At 37.5% G+C, this 11,848-nt stretch overlaps 2 protein-coding genes across 5 annotated transcripts in view; one reads left to right on the top strand and one right to left on the bottom strand.

Moving 5' to 3' along the window:
* LOC111868558 (aspartate--tRNA ligase, mitochondrial) overlaps positions 1–1,292 on the top strand; it is a 57,737-nt gene extending 56,445 nt beyond the window's left edge. For 2 of the 4 annotated variants that reach the window (XR_002843524.2, XM_023859315.2), the window contains exon 20: positions 879–1,292. The gene's annotated coding sequence lies outside the window, so the exon portion shown is untranslated. Of the gene's footprint in view, positions 1–627 lie in introns of all 4 variants that reach the window. The other 2 variants (XR_002843523.2, XM_023859314.2) reach the window with 1 other exon arrangement.
* A 2,947-nt stretch (positions 1,293–4,239) lies between these two features.
* LOC111868556 (WD repeat-containing protein 82) lies at positions 4,240–11,207 on the bottom strand. Its single transcript, XM_023859308.2, has one exon. The coding sequence runs from the start codon at positions 10,805–10,807 to the stop codon at positions 9,860–9,862; it is 948 nt and encodes a 315-aa protein (XP_023715076.1). The 5' UTR covers positions 10,808–11,207; the 3' UTR covers positions 4,240–9,859.
* Between the last annotated feature and the right edge of the window lie 641 nt (positions 11,208–11,848).

Here is an 11,848-nt window from a genome sequence, read left to right as displayed (position 1 = left end):
ATCAGACCCGGGATCGAACCCGGGCCACTGCAGTGGGAAGCCAGCAACTAACCGCTTGAGCTATGGCGTGGCCGTGTGACAGCCATAGTACTCTGCTGAGTACACAATTCAACGAATGTTTTCCTTCTTAGTTGAAAGAAGCTGCACTTTGTTGAATGTTACTCCAGATTTCCAAATGGAACCTTTTCGGTTTTTTTTTTTTTAATTATGTATTTGTTCATGATTCATTATAAGTGAAATTTTGTGGTTGGAGACATTTTGTTAATTGAGGTATTTTTCATCATAACAGGGATTTTCTTGCAATCCCACACATAATAGCGTCATCATAAGTGTATGGGAGACCACCATTCTTAAAGATGTGTTGTGTTGCTGACTGTAGTTGCTAATATCATCTGTAATGGGCATGTTTTCAGTCTTCAGCTAAGGACTGTGATTTACACATTTCAAACTTTACTGAGAGTTCTTTGTTTTAGTGTGTCACACTGGTGTGTAAATAACAGCTATATGCTTTCCTACATTGGTGGTCACTTCACTCTTGAGGCACAAAAGAGAACAAAAATGCCTATGTTAAAGGATGCAATATTGGTGACCAGGACAGACATTGGTATTCTTGTATTTGTTATTCAGCAGGTACTGTGAATCTCAGGGCCTGGCTTGATGGAAAACAGCATGCTGTGCCATTTGCTGTACCCATGGTTTGGAGAGAACCAAAAGATAATTCCTCTTAACTGCTGCAGTGGCACACAGTGAGATCATGTTGCAGAATATGAATAACCAAATATATGGGGGGGGGACATTTAATAAAATAGGCTAAATTAAATGAACTTATACAAGACTTAAATCTATCAAAGAATGAAGCAGAGCTTGTTTGGTTCCAGGTTATAAGAATGGAATCTTCTGGGGGGGATGCTCCATTTTTGGTAAATGTGGAAAAGAACATGCAAGTTCCTTTTTTTTTATGAATTGTGATACATACTACTCCAGCAGTGTTGATGAACTGATGAAGGCACTAGGGGAAAAGCATAAGCCTTAGGATTGGTGATTGTTCATTGATTCTTTGAAGTTGTCTCAAGGTTCTTCACAATGGAAATGATTACCATCAGTACCTGTTGGCAGTGCTGTGCACATGAAAGTTGTGAAAATAGTAAATTTATGCTCAGTTGCATGCAATTTACTTGTAATAAGGAATGTTGGAATATTTATGGAAATTTAAAAGTCATTTGGAGCATTGCTTTGTATGGGGCTGAAACTTGGACACTTAGGGCAGTAGATCAGAAACACCTGGAAAGCTTCAAAATGTGGTGTTGGAGAAGGATGGAGAAGATCAGTTGGACCGATTATGTGAGAAATAAAGAAGTGTTATTTAGAGTCAGTGAGCAGAGGAACATCCTACACGAAATATGAAAACAGAAGGCTAATTGGATTGGTCATATCTTATGCGGTAACTGCCTTCTAAAAGAAATTATTGAAGGAAAGAGCGGGGCGGATAGAAGTGACCAGAAGACGTAAGAAGATGCTGGATGACCTTGGGGACAGAAGAGGATATTTTCATTTGAAGGAGAAAGCTCTAGATCGCATCAAGTGGAGGAACTGTTTTGGAAGAGACTGTGGACCTTGACATATTACTGATGATGAGCTCTTCTACTTTGGATACAGCTTGGTCATACAGAATGTTGCTGCTGCTTATTTGAATGGGATAGTGTTACAAGAAGCAGTCACTGTGCTGTGAGAGACTGACAGTCATAAACAGATTCTTTCTGGCCAGAAAAACATTGCAAATGACCCATATGTACATCCACAGAAAGTGATTCTACCTCTATATCAAACTTGGATTTACCAAACTTAGATTTATGCCCTTTAATACAATTTTTACTGATTGCATTCGAGTATTCAGGATAGAAGAATAACTTGCAAGCACTTCTAATGTGTTTTATTAATATTTTTTATTTATTAATTTTTTGTTGTTTTTGTGTCAACACAGTTTTTATATAGATAGATATACTATATATTAAAAGTTTAAGTCAGCCATTTGGCCCTCATCAACTACTGTACATGTATATATCTGCTCTTTCCCTAGATTGACAAACATGGGTATATTTTGCTGTTGGTCATTTTACATACTAGTGTGATGCTCTTGTACTTGTCTTAATTACATTACTGAAATATTAAAATGTCAGATGTGGTTATAATGTATCTTGTTAGTTAAAATGCCATAATTGTGATCACCAAATATAAAATTGTTGAATTGGTTGTGGTCTTTTTGTGCCACGTAGCGCAGCTTGCTGTTGTTTTATCATTGTGGGTTTTGTATTGGAGTCCTTTTGGGTATGAGCTTATGAGTGATGGGCATTATGATATTCTTTACAATATAGGCTCCACCAAATGCTAAGAATGACAAGGTCTGGTTAGTGAAATTAGCAGCCTGAGATATTATCTTCAGCTCAGTGGTTATCCCCAACGTTTCATTGACACAGTCATCAATTCCAAGGGAAGCACTTGTCCAAACAAAAAGGAAAATCTTCTCGGCTCTGTGTATATTCCATATTTGAAGGGCGTATGAGAGAAGATGAAACATATAGGGAAATTATATAACATTAGGACAATCGTCGGAAGTAAACAATCTTGTAGGAGCTTGCTCATGAAGACGAGGCCAGAAGGAGATCCACGACAGACAGCACAATTTATTTATAGCATACCCTGTGAATGCAGCAGAATCTACATTGGCAAAACAAGCAGACCTCTAGCTGTGCGGCTCCATGAACATAGGCACATTCTCAAAGAGGGTCTTCTAGAAAAATCAAAGTTAGCCCAACATGCCTACGAGAGGGTCATAGGGTAGGCTGGGATGAAGCTAGGATTTTGGAAATTGAAAGTCACACAAGGTATAGGAAATACAAGGAATCAGCCCATATGGCATGCCCAACCAACCCAGTTTGGATATTTCTATCTGGATCCCCCTTATCAGCAATGAGATTACCACCTCAGAAAAGATATGTATGACATGACAGATTCTTCATGGGTTTCTATTAGGTCTTAGTCTCCAGTGTTCAGGTTTTACTCCACAAATAGTACTAGTGATAGACACTATATTTTCACAAATTCTCCATTTAATTCTATGCATTGATTTTCATGGACTTGGTTTGTAGCATAAATTTCTACCTCCCTTTCTATCCTAGTTCCAGGAATGTATGTGCTTTATCACAATTTTTATTGCATATTTTCCTGTTATCTCCCTTTGACATAGCCTGGTCTCGGGTATTAAAATGGGTGTAGTGAATCTAACATGGGTTGTCCACCTAATTAAAAATACCAACCTCCTTTTGTCAAAAAGGATGTACAAGGAGGAAAACAAATATGTAGTCTTGGTCCCTAATGTGGCCCAATACCACTAGTCACTGTGCTGGCTCTTTGCCAGCAGCAAGCTTCTGGATCTACATGGGTTAGCGCTTTCTGAAGGATTTAACATAGTGTCTCTCCCCTCACCTGAAGACAGACAGTCCACACTTAGCCCCCAGTGGTTTCTGCTTGCTTGGACCATTGAAGGAGCACCTCGGAGGGCAGAAATATGAATCATAACAAACTCAAGCAGTGTCCTGGACTAGCTACTCAGTCAGGCTATATCTTTCTATGTTGCTGGCATCAGTGCCTTACCATGGCAGTGGAAAAGATATCTGTGTAGAGACAATACCTAGAAAAGGAGTAGCAGATTGGTTATTCTGGCACATATGAAATTTTGTAAAAAAAAAAAAAAAAAAATGTGTGTCCAGGTCTACCCTGAACCACCGTCATGTGTCTCCATTTGAAGAGGTACAGATAATGTCTCCAACTATCTTCTAAGTTCTGTTGAATCCAAAAAACAAATGTATTTGTGGCAGTGTATGCCATACAAAATAGGGCGACAATCTGACATTATTTTAAACATAAAAAATTGCATGGTGGTTGGTGTTGCTGTTTAATTGAAAGATGTAAGTTTGGTGTTGTATATATCTTCATATGTCATAATACTGCATTTGAGATTACGTATTAGAGCTCAAGGCAAATGACGCAAAGCATAACCATTTCTGATTATTTGTGCAGAATTATCTCACAGTTGTCCACCAAAGCCTAGCAGGAAACATACCACATAAACAAAGAGCTGTGATGAGAAATACTAACTTGCCAACAAATAAACATAATCCATATATGCCTCATGCATAACCTTTTTGAATGAAGTACTGTAGCAAGCATTACAAAAAAATGTAGTGGATGGTCAAGTTTTTATTCATAATAAAATTGTTACTGTACTTAAAAAAACATTCTGAACACATACATGGGTATAAAATGAATGTCACTATTCTGTACAGCTAAACACATTGGCTACCTGTCTATGACTACTATTTGTATCATGAAACTACTTATAAAAAAGCAGCTTCATACAGTTTACATATCACAATAAAATACTGACATTGCATGTGTCACTAGCTTAAAAGTGAATAACCAGCAGCACTTGCTATCAAATGGGTGCTCATCTTACATTAACAAGACACATTAAAATATAATTCGTTATTTCAAAATACTTTGTGCAGAGTTGCTGCTTACAAAAAAACTCTGTGGCCTGTAGTCCACAAGCAAACTACTGCTTACATGTTGTGGAATTCTCCAAGTTACTAGAGCTGATTCTTCACTTCACAGAATACTATGGCCAAAGGGTAACATTACAGAACCAGATAATGTGACATGTGACAGTAATTTACAATTCTCTGTTACTTTCTTTTAGTGATTTCCAGCTTAAAATACATAAAGTGCAAACTAGGAAGGAAAATGTCAACAGATTTTATAAAAAGTAGGAAATATAATGGAAACAAAACAAGAAATGTCATTAATATCTGGGTCTCGCCAAGTGCGTACACATAGGCAAATGAATCTAAGCAAGCTATAGGTGTTCAATGTCAATCTGAAATGTTAGCTAACACTGCACTTCAGCATTCCTAAATAAAATGTAGATAGTGAGGCTAGCCTGAGCTAAAACCAGGGTGATTCTGTGTAGGTAATAATTTCACTGCATAATGGTGTCATATTTAACAAGTGAACCTACATTTAAAACACTAAACGGATGGACTGGTGCTACAAAGAACAGCCTGTGGTTTGATTATCAGAATTCTATGTTTCTGAGAATACACATGCACTGTTGCACGCACAATACTCTTTGTCCCAAGCATCCACACACACAGTTTAACAAACCAACTTATGACCTCTGAGATCAATGCAATGACCCCACTCTTGTGGTATGAAGTAAATGCAACTGTGCAGTAAATACACTTTCACAAAGACACTAACCACACAATAATATTACACATGTATACACCAGCCACACATCACCATGCTTAAGATTCCATATGTTCCCTTCACTTTAATGAAATGCATCAATATAATGATTTTAATTATACCAAACAGATGTAGATTATTATATATACACACACACGTTAATGAAAAATGAATCTAGACTCACCATCAGACTAACTGTGGGGTACACAAGAAGTTTTCATTTCAGACAATAAGATAACCATGAAAATAACTACTTAAACAGTACTAGGCACTATTTAAGAAGGTCTGTTACAATAGATTTAACATAATCCACTAGATAGTCCCAGCTTCATGAATGATGGATTTAAAAATATTCTGATAAACGAGAAAATGCAATATGTTAACATTTTTAAGGAATTTCTTAATTTTGCTTGTCTGTTCCAATTTCAACACAGTGGAAGCAAACATTTCAATGGATGGGATGTTGGGTCACAGTATTGAAAAGACCAACAAACATGAATTTCAGTTAAGAATGTGGAAATATTTGGGAGTACCCTGTGGGTAACTGCTATACTTTATCACCCTACAAACTCACCAGAATTATCTGTAAACACCACAGGTGATATTTTCCTCACTTGGGTTGAAGTCATACCTGCGTATACTTTTTCCCCTTCATGTACCGATACCGAGACGTCACCTAGCAGTTTTCTGTGAAAGTGTTTATTCTGAGATAACAGATAGGTCTTTCCTTAGTAATACTTCTGTTGACAATGAACTTTTTTCCTTGTTACTTAAAAAAAATTACAGTAAGTATACAGGGTTTGTCCGAAAAGTAATGTCAGTGAGTCGATTAAAAAACTTTTATGGATTAGATCGGTGCAACACATTAAAAGGCTTCAAAATAGGCTTCTTCTGCGTCGATACATCGATTCCAGCGAGATTTCTAGGCATCGAAGGCGTCATGGTAGGCCTCCTCCGGAATGTCCTTTAGAGCCTTGGTGCAAGCCTCTTTGACTTCGCCAACTGTCCCAAAATGATGTCCTTTCATGAGAGTTTTCAAGCGCGGAAACAAAAAGAAGTCTGGGGAGCCACGTCAGGACTGTAGGGCGGCTGGGGAACCGTTGGCACCTTTGAATTGGTCAGGAAGCGGGTCACGAGGAAGGCGGTGTGGGCTGGCGCATTGTCATGGTGAAGTTTCCAATCGTCCGCGATGTCGGGCCGGATGAGACAAACACTTCGTTTGAGTCTCTTTAGCACTTCCATGTAGAATTTGGCGTTGATGGTTGTACCATGTAGTACAAACTCACATTTTCGTCGGTGGTGCTTGTTGATGGCCGTCCAGCGCGGGCTTCATCGTCGACCTCTTCACGGCCTTCTAAAAAGGCCCTGTGCCACCGGTAGACCTGACATTCCGACAAACAATCATCACCGAAGGCCGTCTTTATCATGGGAAAAGTTTCCACTGCAGACTTGCCAAGTTTCACACAAAACATGATGGCAATCCTTTGTTCCAAGGAGCGCTGCATTGCGGCTTGCACGGGAGACAAAAACGAGTTTCACGGAAAAGCCTTTCGTCACTCTCAGGAAGTTCGGAGACGACTAAGCGACCGCGGGTTCATAAGCTGACTTCCCCCTCCACCGATCCCAACCGGTCTGAGAGTGCTGCGACATATAGTCACTTCACAATAAAATAACTGACATTACTTTTCGGACAAACCCTGTATAAATAGTTTTCATCATCTGCTGCATAAACCTCTCAGGAGTTTCTCTATAAACCCAGCTCAACTGAGAAGTTGTAACATTGACTGTGTTTTAGTTCAAGTAGTTTACAGAATGTATGAGCAATCATAAATACTGCAGCACAATTGACCAGTACTATTTGGTAATAAAGAGAGGGCAGAAAATATGAATAAAGACATGGACCATATGCATGCTGCATGACTTGATTAAAAAATTCAGTTCCATACCGAACTAATATTTGTTATTTTATACAAAACTGTATTAATGCATACAATCCTTCAATTAAGAGTGTGTGTTTTCCAGCAGTATGTTGATATGCATGCGTGTCTTTCTACAGCTAATGACCATTTTCAAAATTAAACATAAAAAAATAACACCAATATCGACTTCCAAATATGTTGCAAGCTTATACCCCCTCTGAATTTATAATTGGTGGGGAAAAAAGCCTACTAATTTTCTGACATTTATATGCATATCATTATTCTCTTGGTTTATTAAAGATATTCACACACTGAATTCATGTGTTGTCAAAGTGTCTCAGATGTTTTCTATGGTCTCAATAATATCCATCACAACAAGGCTCAAAGAAATATAATGAAACACTGTTCAAGATTTTGGTGTTGTTTCAGGTAAAGTAACAGTCAATCTGAAAAATTCAATATGCATGACTTCAGCCTACAAAAATCAGTTACACTGAAAGCACAAGTGAGTGTTACTTCTGGATCAGGAGGAAGTACAGAACACTTTAAGCTATGTTCATGCCATAAAAATTTGAACTTAGGGAACATTTAAGCATTTTGTTAAATCTGCACATAATTCAACATATTACAGGTTTAAGTTGGTGTAAGGCTCATTCATAATATAATGGAGACAGTGATTTTGACACATCAGTTGTGCTGAATTACCAGAAATTTATATTAAGCTACCCTGTCTGAGGCAATATAGGCAGTTTGACTGATGATTCAAGATTGAACTGGAAATTATCACAGTACCATTCCACTCATATAAGCAAACCGAAAGGTAAGAGAAATCTAGATTCAATCCAGCAGTCTTTCATATGTAAATTATTCCATTTCATATGTCTATCCCAGAATACTGAATATTATTTTCACGGAACAAAGATGCCTGAAACCTTACGCAAGCATTCTGACATTACAGGCTTTTTAACATCTACAAGATACCATTTCTGCAGACTAAATTTTTCACTACTAATAATTCTTAAGATAAGAGAATTATGAATATTACTGGATAAAACTGCTGCTATTAGAGCCCTTTTCCATGTTATCATGCAATCTACAACAAAATGTATTGTTTTTAAATAAGCTACATATTATATTAAATCAAGGAACTGCTGTGCACTTGGGCATAATGTTCAGGGCACCATTTGTGCATCATGAATGTACTTTTGCAGAAATGAACAGATGCATATTGATACAATGGATGAGAGGTAAATGTTGCTGGGACCTGTGAAGTGATGCAGAAACAATGACAGGACAGACTGCAACATTTCAATGAAGACCAGTCATTCTGACAAATGAATGCTACCGTCTTGAAAGCTGGAAAACATTTTTATTATATCCTAACATCGTCAGAAAGTGACAAAAGAATGTTATAAAGGGCATCTTGAACATTACACTCTCTTAATATATGAAAAAGTAAAAACCAAGTGTAACTGTTATATTTTTATATATTAAGAGTGTAAAATTCAAGATGCCCTTTACAAAATGTGAAGCTATCAAGGCAGAATTCTACAATGAAACAGTTACGCTTGATAGATTTTTCTTTCCCTTATATATATATATATATATAAAATTATTTTTGATCCTACAACCAAGGAAAATGACACATGATGTAAAAAGTCCATGAAAGCTGAAATTAATACTGGATATAAATTTTATATGGGACTGGAAATAAATGTAGCCATGTTATATGGATCAGTGATACTGATGCTTGTCAGTCTTCTAACAATTCAATTTTCATTTCTATTTTAAAGATCAATGATCTCTATTAACTTTCCAATTTGGAATACTTTGTTGTCAGACTCCACATCCACCAAAGTCTGCAATCAAAAGTGCATGGAAAGCAACCCCCAACCACTAAAAGGAGATTAATTTTATAAATGTTCCAACTTACTGCATATTAACTGGGACTAGGCACCCCACAATAATGATTGCAGCTTTCAGTCAATAACACAGAGACAATAGAGCTGTGAATTAACCAACAGCATCTCAATTACAAATCTGAATAGATAAACAACACATAGTACATTACAATTTTCATATCAAATACAGTTATTAATTGCTTACTGTGAACAATTTTACAAGTTGAGCAGGATAATTATTTGCTTTGTGAACAGTACACAGTGACTGAGAAAAAGATATTTCACTTTTGTGCATGTTAACACACATAAAACATTCAAACCACCACTCATATTAATATATACACCACATACTCACTTGAATATGTTTTAACAGGTACATATTTCTTGGATTGCACCGAAAAAGTTGCGTCCATAGGGGAAATTGCATATGTAACTCATTAACTCCACAGTGCAGTATTCCACAGATCCATTACCTGAATGTCTAAATAGGATTAATCACTAATGCAAATTACAGAATAACCCTGGATTTAATGACCATTTACAACCGAAAAACATTTAATGAAATGTCTGACTGTCAAAAATATCTTGAAGACTGATAAATGCAAATTTCACAAATAAAAAAATGGTGCTCTTGCCATACTAAAAGGAAGATTTCCTTTTATAAGTTTAACTCAGAGCACCCTGAATTTGAGCACAGCATAATTATTTCAAAATGTGCTTTTCGGAAAATTTATTTCAAGCATTTTCATCTACAGTTGGAAGCCAAAATGCCATATTGGTACATGCTGATGCAAGCATCATATACTTTGGATTAAACTGAACACACTGCACAGGTGCAGGATGGTCAGCATTGAGGACACACACTTTGTAGCCTGTGTCAGCATTCCATACATGAACTCGTCCATCTGTAGAGCCACTAAAAACAAACTGTGAATCAGGACTGTATGAAGCCTCAATAGGGATCCCCTTGTTATTGAGATGACCAGTAAATGTCTGCATTGGAGTTCCATGGAAAGCATCAATAAGCCGAATAATGGAGCCATTGGTTGAAATTAGGATAGTCTTCCCATCCCGACTGAACTTCAAACCTGTCCAATCACACTCCTTTTCTTGACTCAACTTGAATGTTACAAATGGACCCTTGTCAAATGATCTTAAATCATACAGCTTAATACTTTCTGAATTAACACCAGCTGCAAATATAAGCCCTTCTGGGTCATATGCTGCAACAGGACGACCTGATAGATGCATAAGTCCTTGACAGTTTGGAGACCTCAAATCCCACAATCTCAGGGTCTTATCCAGTGATCCAGAAAGAAAAGTATCTTCAACCGGAGAAATACAAAGTGATACGACTTTCTTCGTATGTCCGGGGAAATATCTGATGTATTTGTTATCATGGAGGGATAAGTATCGTATTGTATCATCTACTTTCGTGGAACTGTGAATAGCAGTATTTTTCGCATGGGTGAAGTGGATGTGGTCCACTCCATACTTTTTACTGTTAACAGTTCTCATCTGGGTTCCCTTCTCACAGTCGTAAATAACAATTTGATCATCTTCGCTGCAAGAAATCAATGTGTCACCGCTAGGCGAGAAGTCAATGCTGTTAATCTTATCGGTGTTCTCCCGAAACACCTTAGCAACTTTAAAACTTCGAACTACGTGATCAACCAACTTCATTTTAGAGTTGGGATTATATTAGCAAGGTCTCCGAATGTATTACTACTACTTCGTCAAGTCTCTTCTCTGCTATGCACGCTCTGGGAAACAAAGAACAAACGCCGATCAGCGAACAGCACCATTCACAAAAGGCAGAAACATTCCGTTCTATGCTGTACTATATTCGCGTGCATTCCTAGATACAGGGTTTCGATCACCAGCTTTGCCAGAACAACATATAATCTGGCAAATGCTAAACCTCTTTTACTCTATCTGTACCAGTTACAGGCCCCTTCCAACACCAACAACCAGCAGCATACACGACCGTCCACCGATTAACATTCTACGTACCACCGTTGGACTCGATCGTTAAACCTACACCATACATTTTCACAAATTCTCTGCATTCGTACCTATGTGTACGATTCTCTGAGGACCAGAGAGCGAACGACACTGAAATCGCCAAGGATGTTTGACGCTTTAGACGCATATCACACCCCCTTTCAGTCCATTTACACAATGGGCCACTAGAGTGCAGGCAAAGTAGCAATTATTACGGGAAAACGTTCTACAATTAGATCAATTCAAAACCCTGAGGAATTCCTACTATTTGCGCAATGCTCGTCCATCCCTCAGTACGCATGACACAAAACGAAAACCGCAAAACTGTATTTAATTAAATGTTATGAAGTTTTAATAAAGGGTAGACGTGTTCTTATTTTGAATAAAAATTGGACAAAGCCATCATAACAGGAGATCTCAACTCACAGGTCGATAAGTCAAATAAAATGGCCGATAAAGTTGTTAGGTTCCTTTATAATAAGAGTTTTGATCTGGTGAATAAAGCTACTGGACGCAAAAACGTAATAACTTGCTGCTTTTTCCATCTTGGGTTCAAAAAACTTTTCAGCATCCTGTTCTCAGACACCTTCAGTCTATTCAGTAAGTCGTCCTTACTGGTAGAGACTAAATTTAAGAATTACGCAAAACAATACTACATAGACTTTTGTATTCTAATATTTATGTTTTCGAACGGCAGATGGGAAGACAAAATATGCTGAA

This window comes from Cryptotermes secundus, unplaced genomic scaffold, assembly GCF_002891405.2.
Source record: "Cryptotermes secundus unplaced genomic scaffold, Csec_1.0 scaffold330, whole genome shotgun sequence".
In the NCBI taxonomy this organism is placed as follows: domain Eukaryota; kingdom Metazoa; phylum Arthropoda; class Insecta; order Blattodea; family Kalotermitidae; genus Cryptotermes; species Cryptotermes secundus.
This window is presented reverse-complemented; position numbering and strand designations above follow the sequence as displayed.

Bases quoted from the DNA above. Each gene is read 5' to 3' on its own strand.
- LOC111868556 (XM_023859308.2), bottom strand. From the start codon at position 10,807: ATGAAGTTGGTTGATCACGTAGTTCGAAGTTTTAAAGTTGCTAAGGTG.